Below are 21967 nucleotides of genomic sequence, written 5' to 3'. Positions count from 1 at the left end.
GAAAAGAAAACAGCGCGCAGGGGGCGGCGACCATCGCCCCAGAAGAGATGAGTGACGGCTGTTGGGCACTTCACAGAGGAGGCTTCAGACCCGCCTCCGTGGACAAAGACAGGTATTTCTGCAGAGTTTCAAAACACTTTATTTTAATAATACCTGAACACAAAACTAAAAGAGCCACCTTGTTAGAATGCAGCATTACTGCTGCACAAGGTGGCTCTTTTAATTTATAACGACTGCAGGGGGGTGACAGTGGCCCTTTAAAGCATCCCTTCACCCTGGGGCTAAAAACTGAGCATATTTGTCTGATAATTAGTCCCCCTACCTGGTGTTGTTTCCCTCCCGCTGCCTCTTCTGCTCAGATCGCCCCTCCACTCCTCCTGCCTCTAAAATGGCTCCACAGTGGTATGAGGAGTGCAGTGGGAAGTCTCGTAGGTGGCACCAGGTAGGGCGACGGTACATGAGAAATGCAGTCATTTTCTAGTCTCAGGGTAGACCGTCACTTTCAGTACAGATATCTAAAGAAACTCTCTGTATTTTGGTTACGGTATATTAAAAAGAGAATATTTTATTCAGACATTATATAAAATAGATTTATTATCAACACTTACAAAATGACGTTCAAAATGAAATGATTACACCAAATACACTTTCTAAAACCCTCTAAAAAAAACAGAAAAGAAAGCAGGATAGTATTTCTGAATAAGTCTCCCCCTCTCCTGCTCTGCGGTACCTTAGACCGGGTATATACGGTGTCTGTGCACCCAGCTTACAGTATAGGTCGGGAACATGCCACGGGCTCCCATACAGTAGACGGTGCCCAAAACTCTGTCCTGGTGGCCTCTGCCTGGCCGGTATGCACCTGCATAAGTCCCTATGGTGGAGGGATGCCCGGCATTCGTATTATGGCCAATGTCGCGGCAGACAGGGGGCACAAGTGCAATGTGCACCTAGCGCATATGTACTAGTTTTAGGGTAGAACACCATCAAATACACATCGTCCATTGGGGCCTTGTGATATACACAAAACCTGGTGCTGTATTTTCATTCTGGAGGGGGGAGGTTCATAGCCAGAAATCACAGAAAATAACTGACCTGTGAGGAGACCTGCCTGGGGAAAAGAAGTGCAATTATCTGTATAAATATATGGTATATATATATATATATATATATATATATATAAATGTACAGAGCCTTTTCATAATTAATAGTCTCCAATGGAAGGTTCTGGCATTACTGCAGCGTGCATGTCCCTCGTCATGTTTGATTTTTCTTTCAGCTTTGACTGAAGCAGCGTATTCTCCACCACCCCAATCCTAATGTCCATTTGTACGTTCTCCTGCTTGAGCTTTGTTAAGGCCTGCTTCATCTTCACAAGTGGGGCTGCAGAGAAAAGTTAATGATTTAAGAGGTCTTGCACAACTATGATACTGATGGCCTATTCTTCATACACGTCAATCATCAATAATAGACTGCAGGGGATCCAACAACCAGCCCCCCACTAATCAGCTGTCACCAGGTCCGCCAGCTACCGGATGCAAATAGTGTATGGGGAAACCCAGCTCTGCTCCATCACACCACTTAGTGGTTCCCCTGGGTACTGCACATCAGATCCTATTCAAAGAATATGTTCATGAAAAGTTGTTAAATTTATGTAAGTTTATTTATTGTATGATTTATTTATTAAAGTTTAATTTTTAAAAAATACTTTGTTCATGCTATTGTTTTAACTGTGTTATAGCTGGAGAATGTCCCCAATAATGGGGTTGTTGCTAAAAAGCTTCTCAAAATGCAGTAAAACATTAAAATAAATGATATTCACCTTACTGATTCCCCGCTGCACGAGTCCCTACACTACCTGAGCCCCCCACCGGTCTCCTCACTTCCTGAATTGTGCAGAAGCACTGCCTGCTTGGAGGACCAATGAGTCACCACTGAGGCCATCGATTGGTAGCAGCGGTCACATGTCTGGACTCAGCAGATAGCACAGGGCCGCTTGCCACGTCTTCTCTACTACAGACATGTCAGAAACATCCTCTTGTTTAATGCTTCATGTTGTTACGATATAAGATTCACAAACAGAAATGGCGCTGGTACAACCAACATCGTTCACCGGGACACAAAAACGTACGATAATCTGCAATCAACCCTGAGCACCGGAATTTATGAAAATGCAGCTAATAAAACTGATCACTGCAATATACTTCTGCAAGAGTGGGCAGCACGGTGGCGCAGTGGTTAGCACAGCAGCCTTGCAGCGCTGGAGTCCTGGGTTCTAATCTCACCCAGGACAACATCTGCAAAGAGTTTGTATGTTCTCTCCGTGTTTGCGTGGGTTTCCTCCGGGTTCTCCGGTTTCCTCCCGCATTCCAAAGACCTACTGATAGGGATTCTAGATTGTGAACTCCATCGGGGACAGTGCTGATAATGTGTGTAAAGCGCTGCGGAATATGTTAGCGCTATATAAAAAATAAAGATTATTATTATTATTAACTGGACATATAGAAAAGATACAATCATCAATGGGGCAGAAATCGGTCAGTAATTGCAATAAAGACTACTACAGGCATCCTGGTGTGAAATGGCTGATAACAGACTGCATTTACCATCACAGCAAATGTATACAGGGTGCTTTATGTCCCTGAAAGTGAACCGGATTCATGCTGACAAAATCATTGGCTACAAGAAACTGAAGATCCCAGAAGCGCTTGTATTTTGGGAACTGTAGGGAATTTTTAAACACTATAAATTAAAAATAACGCCTAAAAGTGAGAAATATGATTTTGGGTCCCAGACAACTCCTTTTATACCCCGATAACAAAGACCTCTTTCCACCGCTCACCAGACCATCCATCTATTTGGTCATATGTACACTATAGCTGCCAGAAATGTCCATCTGAATTATAGTATACGAGTGTTGATAACAAAAACGTACATATTTTATGAGTTTAGAGTTTTTGATGCATTTTTTCCCTCAATCATCTAAATGGGTGAAAAACACTACAAAATTACTGAAAAAAATGACATGCTGCTGATTTATAAAACAAAACAAAACGCTTTGATGAGTGAAATCTGCAAGGAAAAAATAAGCAATAAATGCATAAGATTTCAGAAATCTCATTTACTTTACTGGTACTGTAAAACGCAACGTTTTTCTCTGTGGCAAAAACACAACATGTGAACCATCCCTATCAGTGCATTAACCCCTTCATGACCTTGGGATTTTTCGTTTTTCCGTGTTCGTTTTTCGCTCCCCTCCTTCCCAGAGACATAACTTTTTTACTTTTCTGTCAATATGGTCATGTGAGGGCTTATTTTTTGCGGGACGAGTTGTACTTTTGAACGACACCATTGGTTTTAGCATGTCATGTACTAGAAAACCGGAAAAAAATTCCAAGTGCGGTGAAATTGCAAAATAAGTGCAGTCCCACACTTGTTTTTTGTTTGGCTTTTTTGCTAGGCTCACTAAATGCTAAATCTGACCTGCCATTATGATTCTCCAGGTCAGTACGAGTTCATAGACACCTAACATGACTAGGTTATTTACGTAAGTGGTGAAAAAAAATTCCAAACTTTGCTAAAAAAAAAAAAAAAAAATTGCGCCATTTTCCGATACTTGTAGCGTCTCCATTTTTCATGATCTGAGGTCGGTTGAGGGCTTATTTTTTGCGTGCCGAGCTGATGTTTTTAATGATAGCATTTTGGTGCAGATACGTTCTTTTGATCGCCCGTTATTGCATTTTAATGCAATGTCACGGCGACAAAAAAAACGTAATTCTGGCGTTTTTAATTTTTTTCTCGCTACGCCGTTTAGCAATCAGGTTAATACTTTTTTTAACTGATAGATCAGGCGATTCTGAATGTGGCGATACCAAATATGTGTAGATTTGATTTTTTTTTTATTGATTTATTTTGATTGGGGCGAAAGGGGGGTGATTTAAACTTTTACATTTTTTTTATTTTTTTCACATTTTTTGTAACTTTTTTTTTCACTTTTGCCATGCTTCAACAGTCTCCATGGGAGGCTAGAAGCAGGCACAACTCGATCGCCTCTGCTACATAGGAGCGATCTGCTGTTCGCTGCTATGTAGCAGAAAATCAGGTGTGCTGTGAGCGCAGACCCCAGGGGGGCGCTCACAGCTGCCGGGGATCAGTAACCATAGAGGTCTCAAGGAACTCTATGGTTACCATTCTGAAGCATCGCCGACCTCCGATCATGTGATGGGGTCGGCGATGCCGTCATTTCCGGCCGCCCGGCCGGATGCGGTAGTTAAATGCCGCTGTCTGCGTTTGACAGTGGCATTTAACTAGTTAATAGGCGCGGGCAGAACGCGATTCTGCCCGCGCCTATTACGGGCACATGTCAGCTGTTCAAAACAGCTGACATGTCCCGGCTTTGATGCGGGCTCACCACGGAGCCCGCATCAAAGAGAGGCTTCTGACCTCGGACGTACTATCCCGTCCGAGATCAGAAAGGGGTTAAATCAAACCTTGAACAATGCATAGGTTTACACATTTTCTTGACTAAAATACAGGGTTATGGGAAGTTGTAGGGCTGTGTTCATACAATGATTTTTGCTGCTTTTTTAATACGCATGTTCAGCTGCGCTTTACAGTACCAGCAAAGGCTATGAGATTTCAGAAATCTCATGCACACACATTGTTTTTTTGTTCTTGATTGATTTGGAAAACTGCAGCATGTCACTTCTTTCAGCGTTTTTGCAGCATTTTTTCACCCATAGAAAGCAATAAGTGCAAAAAACATGGTCATCAGGTTTTTTGTATTTTTGGTGCAAAAACCTTAAGGAAGTTGCATTATGTTTTTTTTTGGGGGGGATGCGCTAAACTTTATCAGAATGCACAAGACATCAAAAACACTGCAAATATGCAGCAAAACCTGCTTTTTGTAGGCAGCTTCTTTACTACTAAGAGAGCAGATTTTTGCCAGCAGAAAAAAAGCAGGAAAACGCAACGTGTGAACAAAGCCTAGGAATGAACTTCCATCAAGCGTTTTGTGGTACAACACATAGAGCAACATCGTAAACTTTATCGTATTAACGATAAATTACATGTGCAACTGTCACACATTCTTAACATTTGGAAGCCATGAGTGGACTTCATACAGGGATTACTAGCCCGTTATCATGAAAAAAAATCTATCCCAGTGAATCAGTAACTCTCCTCAATTATATCTGCAATGCCATCACAAAAAAATCATCATCCTCCCGCACACTTACCGCCGTCTGTAATGCTGCTGCCTTTTTCTTCAATTTCTTGCTTTACTTTTTCTAACTCTTCATTTAGCTTAAAAGAAATATAGAACTAGTTATCATGTTGCATTACAACAATATAGTAGATTAGTTGAATAACTAACCAACATACTCTGCAGCACTTTACAATTAATTGGGGACATGTTCAAACAATACAGAGATTATAAAGAAATAGGAAAGAGTTGGATTAGTGAATTGAGGTGACATGTCTGTTATAGAGAAGTGTTTTTAAAACATGTTTAACCCCTTCACGACATGCACTGTACTAGTACGGCGCATGCCGTGTCTCCCCCTTTGATGTGGGCTTTGGCGCTGAGCCCACATCTTTCCCAGCACATGTCAGCTGTTTTGAACAGATGACATGTGCCCCTAACAGCCGCAGGTGGAATCGCGATCCTCCCCCAGCCTTCAACCCGTTAAATGACGCTGTCATGTCGCTGACAGCAGCATTTGATGTGATCGCGCTGGAAGCGTGTCACTAATCCCGCCCATCGGTGACACTGTCACATGATCGCAGGTCATCGATTGGTCGGCATGATCACCCTCATTCGCCCCATTCCAAATAAAACAATTATTACAAAAATTAAATATACACATATTTGATATTGCTGCATTCAGAATCGCCCAATCTATCAAGCTATATAAAAAAAATAATCCGATCGGTAAAAAAAAAAAAAAAAGTAAAAACCGACAGAATTAGGGTTTTTTTGGTCACCGCAACATTGCATTAAAATGCAGTAACGGGTGATCAAAACATCGTATCCACACCAAAATGGTATCATTAAAAAGGACAGCTCGGCATGCAAAGATAAGCCATCACTCAGCCCCAGATCACGAAAACCGGAGACACTACGGGTCTCAGAAAATGACACAATTTTTTTTTTTTTTTTTTACAAACTTTGGAATTTTGTTTCACCATTTAAATAAAAAAAGAACATAGACATGTTTGGTGTCTACAAACTCGTAATGACCTGGAGAATCATAGTGACAGGCCAGTTTTAGCATTTGGTGATATGGTAAAAAAAATCCAAAAAACAGTTGTGGAATTGCACTTTTTTTTTTGCAATCTCACAGCATTTGGAATTTTTTTTCCCATTTTCGAGTACATGACATGATAAAACCAATGGTGTCATTCGAAAGTACAACTTGTCCTGCAAAAAAACAAGCCCTCTCATGGTCATATTGAAGGGGAAAAAAAAAGTTACGGCTCAGGGAAGAAGGGGAGCGAAAAACAGAAACGCAAAAATGAAAAAAAGATGCGGCGTGAAGGGGTTAAAATTGTACTATCTGACAAATCTTTCTTGTGACCTTCACATATCTTTCTGGGGGGTGACAGAGGAATTCTAGTTTTAGCCCCTCCCTTATGGTGCCTAATATCCAAGGGCTTACGGAAAACCTTTCCCAGGCATGAAGAAGCTGACTCAGCCTTCCACCTACCTGGGGCCTGGTGTCATTGTGTCCCCGATTTTTTTTTTTTAATGGAAACCCAGATAAAAAACGATCCCCTTGTGAGGTTTTTCTCTAATTTCTGGATTCCTTCCATTGTGTGACTTTTTGTTTAGGAGTCCCTTTCCTTGATTGATGAAGGAAACCCTTTCTTAGAGGAATTGGCTTTATCCAGGATCTCGTCCAGCGATGATACAAAGAGGTATTCCCCGTCAAAGGAGGGGTCTGGATTTAGAGTTGAAGTCCCCAGTTCAATTTATTAGCCAGAGGGCCCTTCCAACTGAATTTGAAAAAGGCACAAGCCCGTGCTGTTGGTTGGACAGCGTCCACCAAGGCATCTGCCAGAAAATCTGCTGCCTTTGCTATGTTTGGTAAACTAGCAAGTAATCGATCCCTTGGACAGTTATCTCTAATTTGTTCTTATAGCTGGCTAAGCTACGCGCTTAGTGATCTCGCAGTATTTGGTTTAAATGTTGCGGCCCGGATTCCCAAACTCTTTCCTGAAAGCTCTCTGCTTTCCCATCCATCATCGAATGGAACAGCCATACTGCGGGATACCTTACACACTGCACATCAACCCTGGGCACTTTATCCCATATTTCCGAATCCCCTGTTTCAAAAGGGTACTTCCTCTTAATCTGCTTTGGGATGAAAGTCTTACTGTCAGGTTTTTTCCACTTCTACTTAATCAGTGAACCTGTGTTCTCATGTAGAAGAAAGCATCTATGTTTTCTGTCCTCTAGACCCCAGAACATCAGGTAATGTATGGATCTTCATTCCCTAATTTCCTCTACTTTCATGGTTGCTCTGCAGGGACCCTAACCATGTGTCTCATACTATCCATGAGGGTAGGGGATTCTTCTGTCGGGGTTTTCTCAATGCACTCCTTACATAGTCTCTTTGTGTAGGTGGCCGCTGATCTATTCCTGCATAAAGCACATTCCTTCTGCTTGGTTTTACATGGCGCTTTCCTAGGCCTGTCCTATGAAACATAGAGATAAAAGACAAATACAGGCATTTAGAAAGGCTTTTCTCCAGGGACTCACCCATGACTCACCCCACCTGATGCAGGACTACAGAGGTCTGAGGGGCTGCGTCTGAAGGTTCCACAGGATGATTGACGTACTCCATCTGGAATACCTCACACAGCATGGTTCAGAGGTGGGAGGAGGTTTTTATCCTGTACCCCTCCTGGGTCCATCCCCGGATCGAGCCAGGATTAGGAATTGGATCCTATCCCTGGATCTGTTGCTGCTGCAGTTTTGTTGCTGGGGATGCAGCATGCCATTTCAGGCCGTGCCCCCTGAAGACGCTCAGCTCCATTCCGGAGACGCACCATGTCACACCAGGCCGTGCCTCTGGACTGCTTGGCTATGCCGGCTGCCAGCGATGCAATGCGCCACCGGATGTGACGTCAGACGCTCGGCTGGGTTCCAGGGAAGCACCGCACTATGCCAGACCACGTCCCCGGAACGGACATCAATCCACTTCCGTCGGCTCCCAGGTACGCATCGAGCCTGGTCCGGTTGTGCTCCTTGGAAGATGTCCCTGAACGTCGGCTGCTACACCTGCCTGGGACACCGCTCTACTGGGACCTCAGCCCAGGTAATCTTCACTCCCCCGGCAGCACCGGGGAACCTTAGGGTCTCCCTCAAGGACAGGAAAACACTGAAGCGTACTAGAAGGCTACGTCTTTTAAAGCTGCAGGATTTGCTGTCCTTGGGACGGATCCGCTCTCTTAATGGTCCTGTCGTGGGGAATGGGAAAAAGAGGCTTTCTAAATGAAATGGTAGAAATGTGATACCTAATCCTTGGACAAGGGCAGAAAGGCCCAAAACCTTCCAACCTGATGACCCAACAGTCCTTCCACTAAATTAAGTGACCAAGAAATCAGGTAGAAAAGGAGACTGTTGCAAAAGGTCTATCTAGATGCTATATGTGGAGCCCAGGGGCATTTGCAAAGAATAACGTCAATTCTGGATTTAATCTGAAAAATTCTGACCATAGCAGACATTCTAAAATTTCCCACCAAGCTGGGGAAGAAGAATACTGTCCTGCTAGGGAAAGACCAAAATTCCCCCAGAATCTAGAAGAGTCTAGAACTCCACCCTGACCCGACAACTACCGGCAGAAAGGCTAGTGGAGGAGATTGCCTACCAAGAAGACCATCAGTGACACAAAATTTCCAAACACATCAGTGATCCAGGCAACAGAACAAGAGTTAAGCCTCAAAAAAGACGGACTTGACCATCAATCCCTTAGGTGAAAAGATGGAAGAACTGCTAGTAATCTCTAATCCAGCCATCAAGGACTGTAAGTGAAAAAAGCTAGAATAACATGGACGCCACCCTTGGGACAGAGATACAATATCATAAGTTACGAACCAAACACCTAAAGAGGAGACTTATAATAGCCATTCAATGGGTCTAAAGTGGCGCACTACCCAGGGACAAAGAATCCTCAAGGGCAGAAAATCTGGGAGGGGTCCCTGAAAAAAATGCAGCCTACTGGCAAGAATGTCAGACTGTCAAGAGGTCATGAGGTGACCTGACGCTAACGCTCAAAGAGTGTCAATACCGCTGTATCTATTCAATTGTCTAAGATACCACAAACAAATGACTCCTATTGTCTGAAGAAGCCTTCACGAATGTGACCTGCCAGTATCCCCATTGCAAACTAAAAAAAGACTAGCTGAGTGAGACAGGCACTCCTGCCTCTACATTAAAGGACATGTTCCTGCTAAAGGTTGGAAACAATAACCAAAGATGAGCTATTCTAGTTCAGCATGAGATGCTGGAACAAAGCAACCTGGAATGTTTGAGGGATGCACTATACTAAAGGGTATCTTTCAGAGAAAAAGATTCTAGCTGAAATGCACAAAAGTCAGCAAATTCACTAAACCGAGAGGTCTTGACAAATTTAACCCCTGACTGAGGCAGAGCTATGGCACATTTAGGAGGGGAGGTTCACTCTCTTATGGGCGGCTCCTGATTCTGCATCAACAGAGGTGGATGGGTGACAGCAATGTAAATCACCACAGATTATACTGATGGAAACTTGTGCTTACAGGAGGCTAACTAGGGCAGGCTGGCAAACACATTCTTTATTAGGTTGGAACCTGATAGGAGCGATAGAGTTGCTGGGTCACCACTAGTGTCGGTCGCCCGGTCAACCAACAGCCGACCTGGTCCAAAAGGGCGATTACGCTCAGTTGCGGGAGGCCAGTGGTGTGCGCTGAGACTATACGGCGGCCTGGAGAGGCCAAACTGTGGCCAGGCAGCAGAATCGTAAAGAGGTTGCTTGTCTGCATAACGAGGCAGGACGGTGCCCTAGGATACACAAACCCAGGGATAGAGTGCAAGGGTGCCTGCAAATAGGCCAGATGGCAACTGTGGAGATGCCAGTGGCCAGGTGCCTCCGAAAGTCCCAATAGCTGCATAGTGTGACTGCTGACTGATGCAGCGCTGAGCCAAGGAGACATCGCCAGCATCCACTGCAAAAATCCCTGATAAAAGACTCCAGGAAAATTGTACAGCTCAGTCCACAGGAAACAGAGGCGGGGCTCCCAGCAGGCAGGAGCCCTATGAACATACTAATTGGTTGGCTGCTCTGAATGGCTGATGAGAGCTCGTTGGCTGCTCTGATTGCCAAGTAGATGGGGCTGTGGTTGTCAGAGCTGGCTATGCCACAGGAAAGCAAAGGACTCAATTAGAGTCCCAGCTCTGCAGGAAGCCCCGAGAATGCAGCACCAACTTGAGGGAACACCCGATAAGGGAAAGGAAGACCCCGCCATGAGGACCCAACAGACCTACTAAAGACCCAGGGGAGGAAAGCGGACCGCTTCAGTATGCAGCAGAGGTGTCAAACTGCATTCCTCGAGGGCCGCAAACAGGTCATGTTTTCAGGATTTCCTTAGCGTTGCACAATGTGCTGGAATCATTCTGTGCAGGTGATTAAATTATCACCTGTGCAATACAAGGAAATCCTGAAAACATGGCCTGTTTGCGGCCCTCGAGGAATGCAGTTTGACACCTCTGGTATGCAGGAAGATCCATGACCTGAGGAGAGGGCATCTATACAAGTGTCCAGCCAGGGCCCACATGCCAGAACAATGCTGGAACAAAGCAGACTTGCCAAAGCGGCCAGAAGGAAGCAATCACAAAGCAGGACCACAGCAAGGGGCATATTTAACTGTCCTGAAGAGGTTTAATCCTGTGGCTAAGTGTCTGGAAGTCCAGACTCCATCTTTTCCTCCATGCAACGGGTTATGTTATGGAGCGGACAGGAGTCAAAAGGCAAAAGGACCAAGGCACCTAATCACCAGCTGTATCTCCTGTGTCGAGGTACAAAGTCCTGCCATAGCGATGAGAGAGGATACAGGCTGACCACTTACAGACCGTACTATACGCCGCTCTGTGGGATGAAACAGATCACTACCATTCCGATCTGTAACCTGTGCTACAGCGGGAAAAAAAATAGAAAGATTAAATTCAGACAGGCCTGAAACTCAGACCTGTGTCTGCTTCCAGGTGGCAGCATATATCCCATGCTTCTTGTGTGTCCCAATGAATCTGAGAAATAGGGCATTGAAATAACACTGCACAACCCAGTCCCCAGCCAGTAAGTGTACAAGTACAGAAACAAAGTGCTATTGAATACAAGGAGGCTGTAGAAACAGGCGATACATGGGACTAGATTCTCAAGAAAATTTAGGAAGGAAGAACAGGGAACAGTTATATAAAAGGTGTGCTTTTAGAGCATAATATTCTCCTTCTTTCTTGGCTTTCACTCAATGTGATGTGTTTGAAATCTGTTATAAAGAACATTAAAAACAAACATGCTAGTAGATCTATTAATAAACATGTCATTAGTGTACAGGAAAGGAAAGAGCTTAAAACGAATCTCCACAGTTATCAGCATCTAATTTATGGGCCAAAACTCAGCAATTATTATACCTTTATAGTTGTTGGAGCTGTTTTTCTGATATACATCTCAAAATCTCTGATAGAAATAGATTTAAACCTTAATGTAATGGCGACCAGCAGCTGGTACGGTACCGGATGATCTGAAACACCGGATTACGTACCGGTAATGCTCTTTTATAGAGCCACGACAGCACCCACTTGAGAGAGGGGATCCGCCCCTAGGAACAGGAAACCCTATGGAGAGAATAAAAGGGGCGGTCCCCCTCGCTCCCACAGTTGGGTTTACAGAGATTGCGAGGAACCGCCCACCAGACTTTAGTAGGTCATTCAATATCATCATTTATAATTAGTTAACTTAAGCATGGCTAACTATAAGAACCAAACACCCTTAACCGTGCTCCTAATAAAAAACCTATAAGGGTGGGAAGTGAAGGGGTGCTGTCGTGGCTCTATAAAAGAGCATTACCGGTACGTAATCCGGTGTTTTCTCTTCGCCACGACAGCACCCACTTGAGAGACTTTCAGAGATAGTCATTTGGGAGGGATCACCGTGTTAAGGACTGATCTACCGAAGGACAAGTCAGATGAGGCAGATAGATCTAATCTATAGTGATTATAGAAGGTAGTAGGTGAAGACCAGGTTGCGGCCTTACATATCAGTTCTATCGGAACCTCCGCTCGTTCAGCCCAGGATGATGCAATCGCCCGGGTGGAATGTGCTCTTACGGTCTCAGGCGGATTCTCCCCTTTGGATGAATAGGCCAGACATATTGCATCTCGAATCCACCGAGATAAAGTACCCTTCGTAATTCCAGCTCCTTTTCTATGACCCTGGAACGAAACAAAGAGAGCCCTGCTCTTCCTCCAGGCGCTAGTCCTATCCAAATAGGCTAATATGGCTCTCCTCACATCTAATGTGTGGTATCTTTGTTCTTCCTGACTTGTAGGGTTATCATAGAAGGAGGGAAGGTAAATTTCTTGTGTTCTATGAAATTTAGTGCATACTTTGGGTAAGTATGAAGGGTCTGTTTTAAGGACAACTCTGTCTGGGAAGACTGACATAAAGGGAGGATCTATCGATAGTGCCTGTATGTCACTTACTCTTCTTGCTGACACTAAGGCGACGAGAAGAGCTGTCTTGAGGGAGACATGTTTTATGTGAGCTGAATGTAGAGGCTCAAAAGGGTGATCTGTAAGAGCTTCGAGAACTAAATTAACATCCCAAGGTGGTACATGGGGAGTTCGAACTGTTTCTGACCTCTGGCATGCTGCAACAAACCTGGCTACCCACTTATTACCTGCGATATCAAGACCATATAAAGCCCCCAGCGCAGAGATGTGTACTTTTAAGGTACTGACTGCCAGACCTAGATCGCGCCCTTTTTGGAGAAATTCTAGAATCATGGGAATGTGAATTTTGTTTGACAGGGCCGTTGGGTAGAGGTTTAGAAATTTTTTCCACACTCTTGCATAGATGGAGGTAGTGGACTTTTTCCTACTTAGTAGTAGAGTGTCAATCACTTTGTTTGAGAACCCCCTCATCTTTAGCAGCTGCCTCTCAAGTTCCAGGCTGTTAACCGTAGACCCTTCACCTGAGGGTGGTTGAAGGGGCCCTGGAAGAGAAGATCCCGATCCTCCGGGAGGATCCAAGGGTCTGAGATTGACATGGCTCTCAGCCAGGAAAACCATGGCCTCTTGGGCCAGAATGGAGCAATTAGGATCACGTTTGCTCTGTCCTCCCTTATCTTCCTGATCACTGTCGGAAGTAGTATCAGCGGGGGAAAGGCATATGCCTTCTTGAATACCCATGGTACTTGTAGGGCGTCGAAGATATCTGGATTGTCAGATCGGAACAATGATGCGAATTTTTTGACTTGCCTGTTTTGTCTTGTCGCAAAGAGATCTATTTCGGGAGTGCCCCACTTTTTTATTATCATACAAAAGATACGACGATTTAGAATCCACTCTCCTTGATGGAGAGTGTGGCGACTGAGGAAATCTGCTCTCGAATTGTCGATTCCTCTTACATGTAGCGCTGATATGGACAGGAGGTGTTCCTCTGCCATGGCTAGAATATCGTTGGCTATAGACATGAGTCCTTCCGATCTTGTTCCTCCTTGGTGGTTTATATAGGCTACTGCTGTCATGTTGTCTGAGAAGACTCTTGTATGTGTTCCGTGTAGCTGCGGAAGAAATTCAGATAAGGCATGATAAACAGCCTTCAGCTCTTTTTTATTAGAAGAATCATCTGATTCTGTAGGAGACCACAGACCTTGCACTATTTGATCTTCTAAATATGCTCCCCACCCACTAGGACTGGCGTCAGTGAAAACAGTTTTCGATGGTTTTACCACCCAGGGGACCCCACTGGAAAGATGGTTCGGATTTAACCACCAAGTGAGAGATTGTATCACGTCTGTCGTTAAGGAAATACGAGAATCTAATCGGCCAAGTAACCTTTCTTCCTCACGAAGTATTGTATACTGCAATTTCCTACTATGGAATTGGGCCCACGGAACAGCTGGAATACAGGAAGTGAAGGAACCAAGAAGGGACATACCTTCTCTTAGGGAAATTAGAGGGTGGTTAATCACTGATTGTACTTTGTTTATGATTGCTATTTGTTTTGACTCGGGAAGAAAGCACATTTGATTTGTAGAGTCTAGAATAATTCCTAAAAATTTTTGCTCAGTTGTGGGGGACAATCTAGATTTTTCCCAATTCACTAACCACCCTAAAGGTACCGTCACACATAGCGACGCTGCAGCGATACCGACAACGATCCGGATCGCTACAGCGTCGCTGTTTGGTCGCTGGAGAGCTGTCACACAGACAGCTCTCCAGCGACCAACGATCCCGAGGTCCCCGGTAACCAGGGTAAACATCGGGTAACTAAGCGCAGGGCCGCGCTTAGTAACCCGATGTTTACCCTGGATACCATCCTAAAAAGTAAAAAAACAAACGCTACATACTTACCTACAGCCGTCTGTCCTCGGCGCTCTGCTTCTCTGGTCTGGCTGTGAGCGCCGGGCAGCCAGAAAGCAGAGTGGTGACGTCACCGCTCTGCTTTCCAGCTGACCGACGCTCACAGCCAGAGCAGGAGGAGAGCAGAGCACAGCGCTGGAGGACAGACGGCTGTAGGTAAGTATGTAGTGTTTGTTTTTTTACTTTTAGGATGGTAACCAGGGTAAACATCGGGTTACTAAGCGCGGCCCTGCGCTTAGTTACCCGATGTTTACCCTGGTTACCAGCAAAGACATCGCTGAATCGGTGTCACACACGCCGATTCAGCGATGTCTGCGGGGAGTCCAGCGACGAAATAAAGTTCTGGACTTTCTTCCCCGACCAGCGATCTCCCAGCAGGGGCCTGATCGCTGCTGCCTGTCACACTGGACGATATCGCTAGCGAGGACGCTGCAACGTCACGGATCGCTAGCGATATCGTCTAGTGTGACAGTACCTTAACCCCTGTAAGGATGAAATTGAATCAGACACGCGTTGATGACATTGAGAAAGAGAGTTCCCGACTATCAATAGGTCATCCAAATAAGGTATTATGAGTGTATCTTTTAACCTCAAATATGACATTACTTCTGACATCAGTTTTGTGAAAACTCTAGGGGCTATTGATAGTCCAAAGGGCATTGATGTGTATTGATAATGCCGTATCTGACTTTTGACCATAACTGCCACCCGTAGATATTGTTGATGCTCTCTGAAGATTGGCAGATGATAGTATGCATCTTTAAGGTCAAGAACTGCCATGAAGCAATGGGGAAACAGAAGCTTGACAGCTGACCGAATGGATTCCATTTTAAACGTTTGGTTCTCTAAGAAGACGTTTAGTCTTTTGAGGTTAATTATTGTTCTATATGATCCGTCAGGTTTTGAAATCAAAAATAAAGGGGAATAAAATCCCCTTCCTTTTTGATGAAAAGGGACTTCCACTAATACTCCTTTGGACAGGAGAGTTATTATTTCCTGTTCCAAGGCCTCTTGTTGTGAAGGTGAACCTAAGGAAGTCAAACAAAACGAGTCCGGCAGAACTTGAGAAAATCTTAGTTTTAGGCCTGTAGTTATAAGGCTAGTTGCCCATGAATTAGAGGTTATTGCCAGCCATTGTGTGGAGAAGAAGGACAACCTACCACCAACAGGTAGATCTGTCCTAGCGGGGTTTATCCTCAGGTTTGAAGGGGCGTTTTCCGAAGAAGGCTCCCTTCTGCTTAAAGTCCTTATTAGCCCAACGGTCCTGGTTTTTATAGTCCCGTCTTCTGTTGAACATGGGCTTTCGGAATGCTCTCCTATAAGATGGAAGATAAGAGTTATTGGGGAACCCTTTCTTCCTCTCACCCGCTTTGGTAAGAATGTCATCCAACTGAGCACCAAATAGGTACTCACCTTGGCAGGGCAGACCACATAACTTGGATTTTGTTTGTGGATCGCCTTTCCACCCCTTTAGCCACAAGGCGCGGCGAGCCGCGTTGGTTAGGCCTGCTGATTTGGCTGCTAGTCGGATGGAATCAGCCGAAGAATCTGCCAAAAAGGCAGTAGCTCCTCTAATTAACGGAATGGATGACACGAGTTTATTGCGGGAAAGGCCACCTTTTAAGCCTTCTTCCAGATCATTCAACCAAACCATCAGGGACCTAGCAGTACATGTGGCCGAGATAGCTGGTCTAAAGGCTCCTGTACAGGATTCCCAAGCTCTTTTTAAAAGGGAATCTGCTTTCCGATCGAGCGGGTCTTGCAGGGATCCTGAATCTTCAACAGGCAATAAAGATTTCTTAGAAGTGGATGCCACTGCCGCATCTACTTTTGGGGCTTTTACCCATTTGGAGAAATCCTCGTCATTAAAGGGATAGCGACGTTTTGAGGAAGACGGCAACCCTCTTTGCCCCTGGCTTTCCCACTCTTTTTTAACTAACTCCTTTATTGCTGGAATAATAGGGAAGGAAGGTCTCTTTTTCTCAGACAGGCCAGCAAACATCACGTCCTGTGGTGTTTTAAGGGTCTTAGTATCTTCCATACCCATGGTGTTACGTACTGATCTGACTAAATTGTCAATGCTTTCTGTAGGGAAACATGTATCCTGTTCACCCTCCGAGGATATAACCTCTTGGGAACTGTCCGACTCCTTATCCTCAACCTCAGATGACTGTTCAGATATAGGAGAGCTGTATTTCTTCCTACTTCCAGGAATTTTATCCGAGTTTCGAAAGGCTCGCAACTCCTCTCTTATCATACTACGTATATCATCCGACCTTACTGAAGACTCCTCTCGTAAGGTGGATTCGATGCAAGACTGGCATAACTTTTTTAAGTAGGTATCCGGGAGCAGCTGAGAGCATAAGGCACATTGCTTATGTTTTGATTTCCCTGTTCTTTTAACCTAGGGAATTAGACGAAAGAGGGAGTATAATCAGCTTAGAATAGGGTAGACATACACTCACCCCTGAAGCTGTCATAATACCGGCTGGAGAGGAGGAGACGGAGGCACAGATGGAGGAACCGACCGGTCCGATCTCTTTTCCCTGGCGCTCTTGGAGGATGATCTGCGGCTGCTAGTCCGGCTTCCTGGTGTGACAGCGTTAACCTCAGAAGGCAACGTTGTCTCTTGAGGAGATGCCATGATGGACGCCGGGAATCAGCGCCGGCGTCCTTTTGTTATGGGGGCCGCCATCTTCTTCCTGCCGCACCCGGAAGTGACCACTACATCCGGGTTGCGGCTCTGCTGTGCGCGCCTGCGCTCCCACCCAGCGATCGCGCAGGCGCCGTCCTCCTCCTCTATCACCCCGGAAGTTGTAGTAATACTTCCGGGGGAGAATTACTGGGCCCCATGCTGCCTGTGCGCCACCCAAGGCTGGCGTCACAGGATCTTACCCCAGCGGTCCGGCCCGCAGGTCTGCTGGATGCCTCTCCGTGAGCCAGGCGACTCCCCGATCCTGGCCTCATGGTACCTGCCAGCAGAGGGGGGAAGCTGAGACAGGACCCCCGACGCTGCTTCCAGCTCTGGAGCCCTTGCCGTCCCTATTCAGGTAAACCGCGCAAGCGGCGTCCAGGCTGGGAATCCTCTTCTCTCTAGGTCTCCCGTAGGAACAGGAAACCAACTGTGGGAGCGAGGGGGACCGCCCCTTTTATTCTCTCCATAGGGTTTCCTGTTCCTAGGGGCGGATCCCCTCTCTCAAGTGGGTGCTGTCGTGGCGAAGAGAAAAACTGTCCTATTACAGAGTTCAATGTATAACACTAGACGTCAGCTCCTAAGCTTTAAAGGTAGGTGGGCAATTGACACATGTACACCGCTACTTCTGGGCATAGATAGAAGTTCTTAAAATTCCACACCCAATATCACAGAGACACGGAGTCATGGTCCACAAACACTGGATTGCAATGGTTGCTGCTAAGGGTGGCCCAACCAGTTATTAGGTTTAGGGGGCAATCAGATTTTCACACAGGGCCCTGTAGGTTTGGATTTCTTTTTCCCTTAATAATAAAAACCTTCATTTAAAAAACTGCATTTTGTGTTTTCTTCTGTCATCTTTTTCTAATACGTAAATTTGTTTGGTGATCTGAAACACTTAAGTGTGACAAACATGCAAAAGAATAGGAAATCAGGAAGGGGTAAACAGAACAAACATAACTATATATGTTAGTAGCTGGCAGTACAGGGCCACACAGGTTCATGATGGGTAAGGTGTCCCCCTTTGATTAATATGGTCTCTCTCCCCATTACATCTTGTAACACATTCTGCATATGTCTATATATCTGATTCTCATGATTAATAACAAACTAGCATAAGTGTCACATACCTGGCAGATATATTTGATCTATTGTATATATATAGCCTCAGCCTTTATGCACTTGCACTTTATTATTTAATCCACAGTCGGCTTGTACAAGGCAGATATGTACAGTTGTAATAGAACACCTGTGTTATCACTCTTTATGACTTTTTTATAATAATGTAATGTATCCTGCCCTGTTTTATTGTACGTTAATATATTTTGGTGATCTAAATGTTTATGGTCCATGACTGTGTCTCTTGAAGGAAATATATGCTGGGGGTGTCCAAGTGGATTATCCACTATAGCCTTGACTTTGCGCATTTGGCTATAACATATGAAAAAATATATAATGTATGAGTGTCAGATGATATTGACTTTATGCCCAATATCTGTCAGCAGCACTGTCACCCTCAAGTCAACATTTCCAGATTTGTAAGGCTCCAAATCACCATTGCTAACAATGTCCATACATGAAAACGTAACTACCAATTTGTAAGCAACATAAAGTGAAGGCATTAATGAGGATGATGGGTTAGATTCACAATATACCGTAACTCTGACAGCCCTGTATTTGATGACAATTGAAATAAATGTCTCAGGATTTGGGCTTGTACTGCCAAGTGATCACAGTGCAGCATGATATAAATGAATTGAGCACATACAAATATTTTCTGGAAGTTATTTTTTTCTTACATACCTGTACAATGAGATTTTATATATTATAGTCTCGTTGTGCAGTTATGTAAAATAAAAAAAAGAAGCCAGAAAGTGTTTGTATATATACACCGCCCCAATATGAAGTGCTTACCTCAGACAGGATTCTTGTCTTTTCTGTTACCTTTTCCGTTACTTGCTGGTGTTGCTCTTTTAACTATGAAAGTAAAAAGTGAACACATTAAATGCAATCCAGCTTTTCATGTAATGAAGGACTGACCACGGCAATTTTGCACAAAGTTATTTTCTTAATATGAAGTAGAGGAAGATTTGAAGATCTTCATGCCATACTGTAACTCCACTATATATGTTGGCCTTATATTTTAGCATTTCCTGGTAACCCCTAGTTCCAGTAGATCTATTCAAATGTGTCTGAATACTATGCGATCATGTAGTGACTGACTTGAGCAGAACTCTGTGCTAAGCATTGGGCAGAATGATGTCTAGGAGGGATGGCTTAAGGTACCTTCACACATAACGATATTGTTAACGATATCGTTGCTTTTTGTGACGTAGCAACGATATCGTTAATGAAATCGTTATGTGTGACAGCGACCAACGATCAGGCCCCTGCTGGGAGATCGTTGGTCGCTGAATAAAGTCCAGAACTTTATTTCGTCGCTGGACTCCTGCTGACATCGCTGGATCGGCGTGTGTGACACCGATCCAGCGATGTCTTCACTGGTAACCAGGGTAAACATCGGGTAACTAAGCGCAGGGCCGCGCTTAGTAACCCGATGTTTACCCTGGTTACCATCCTAAAAGTAAAAAAAAAACAAACACTACATACTTACCTACAGCCGTCTGTCCTCCAGCGCTGTGCTCTGCACTCCTCCTGTACTGGCTGTGAGCGTCGGTCAGCCGGAAAGCAGAGCGGTGACGTCACCGCTCTGCTTTCCGGCCGCTGTGCTCACACAGACAGTACAGGAGGAGTGCAGAGCACAGCGCTGGAGGACAGACGGCTGTAGGTAAGTATGTAGTGTTTGTTTTTTTTTTACTTTTAGGATGGTAACCAGGGTAAACATCGGGTTACTAAGCGCGGCCCTGCGCTTAGTTACCCGATGTTTACCCTGGTTACCGGCATCGTTGGTCGCTGGAGAGCGGTCTGTTTGACAGCTCTCCAGCGACCAAACAGCGACGCTGCAGCGATCCGGATCGTTGTCGGTATCGCTGCAGCGTCGCTTAATGTGAAGGGGCCTTAAGACAGAGAAGACAGAGAAAGGATTCTGAAGGATCTAGATATCTAGATAAGCTTGAACAATGGGCAGCGACTGGATGGTATTTAACAGGGAGAAATGCAAGATTCTACATCTGGGCAAGAAAAACGAAAATTACATCTACAGAATGGGAAGAATAGAACTAAGGAACAGCACGTGTGAAAAAGACCTGGGTATACTAATAGATCACAGACTGCACAAGTCAACAGTGTGATGAAGCAGAATATGCTCAGTGCTAAAATTAATCCACATGCTACACTATACTGGAGCCAGACGGTATGCAAGGTATACAGACTGCAGCCCATAATATTCCAGGGAACCAAAAAATTGAAACATTGTAGATAATCATTTTAATACAACCCCTACATTGTAATGCATACCTTACTAAATATTGTGTTCATAAATTCTATTGATATTTCCAAGTTCTACAAAGACATTTTTTCTCCTACGCCTCATTGGGGGACACAGGACCATGGGCGTTATGCTGCTTGCCACTAGGAGGACACTAAGTAAAACACAAATAATTAACTCATCCTCTGCAGTATACACTCCTTGACTGGCCAGTAACGACCCAGTTCTTGCTTAGTGTTTGTAGGAGGCACTTGGGTCTGTTCTCAGACCCCAACGTTTTTTTATTTTTCTGTAAAATTTTATTTTTTAATTAATGGAGTGAAGGGGGCGACTGATTCCTTTCAGGGTCCGCTCTCCCCCGAACTATCAACAGGCGAGCACGGCGAGTATACCTCCCTGTACCTCTCCTGCGACGTTTGGGGCTCGGCTAATCTACGCTGGGCGACGGTTCCTATACGGTCCCGATCTCCCCCCTGTAAGATGGCGAGCACATAGAGTATACCTCTTATGTGCATCTCCCCTGCGGCAGGCACAGCTGTAAGTCCCCTGAGAAGGCAAGCACACATCAGGATGCTCTCCATCCCCCGACATAGGGAGGATCGATTGAGCTGGAGGTGGCTCCTCCTCAGTGAGTACTACTCTTCCTCACGCTGCCGGCATGGGAAGATGCGGTCCAGGTCCCTGGGGAGAGGCCGCTGGCTAGATGCCAGCGGCGAACGTTAGGCGCGGCGTCGCTCCACTAATTTAGTCCCCGGCTTCTTCAGCCGGACTAGGCCGCAATTCAAAAATCCCGCCCACCGCAGGAGACCCGCCCACTACTCAGGCGCTTCTCGCTCTGAACGAGAAGATCCCTGCAAATCTCGGGCGCCATCTTGGGACTCCGCTGCTACAGGGGAATACAGCCGAAAATGCTACTTCCCTCTCTTCCTCCCTGGGGACACCAGCACAGGACCGTGGGTAAGCTGCTCCACTGCATAGGGAAAAGCGTAACCCCTTCTCTGCACCCATAGCCCTGCTATCGCAGTTTATTGGAGAACAGACATACACTATGTCTCAATCTAAGGAGGCTAAAAGGGGCAATAAAAAGCACACTATGTTTTTTACTTCATGTGCCACTTGCAATTCTGCGTTGCCACGTGCCCACAATAGCCCCTTGTGCGAGAACTGTGACCCAGCCTGTGCGCAGCCACCATCTGCCTCCACCTCAAATGTCTCCACCGATCCTGTCGAGCCTAACCCTCCTGAGTGGGCCGCGTCCTTGTCA

The 21967-nt window shown here is 45.2% G+C and overlaps 1 protein-coding gene across 3 annotated transcripts in view; it reads right to left on the bottom strand.

Moving 5' to 3' along the window:
* Positions 1 to 576: 576 nt before the first annotated feature.
* Positions 577 to 21967, bottom strand: part of IFT57 (intraflagellar transport 57) — a 57710-nt gene continuing 36319 nt past the window's right edge. For 2 of the 3 annotated variants that reach the window (XM_069757761.1, XM_069757760.1), the window contains exons 10-12: positions 19230 to 19292; positions 5235 to 5301; positions 577 to 1380 (exon numbers count right to left, since the gene is read on the bottom strand). In XM_069757761.1, coding sequence (XP_069613862.1) covers positions 1202 to 1380; positions 5235 to 5301; positions 19230 to 19292 — 309 coding nt within the window. In that variant the 3' untranslated portion in view covers positions 577 to 1201. Of the gene's footprint in view, positions 1381 to 5234; positions 5302 to 11799; positions 14405 to 19229; positions 19293 to 21967 lie in introns of those variants that run through there. The other variant, XR_011319332.1, reaches the window with a different exon arrangement.

The sequence above is a fragment of the Ranitomeya imitator genome, chromosome 3 (genome assembly GCF_032444005.1).
Source record: "Ranitomeya imitator isolate aRanImi1 chromosome 3, aRanImi1.pri, whole genome shotgun sequence".
NCBI classification, from domain to species: domain Eukaryota; kingdom Metazoa; phylum Chordata; class Amphibia; order Anura; family Dendrobatidae; genus Ranitomeya; species Ranitomeya imitator.
The sequence above is the reverse complement of the archived record's forward strand: the minus strand, read 5'-3'. Positions and strand labels throughout refer to the sequence as shown.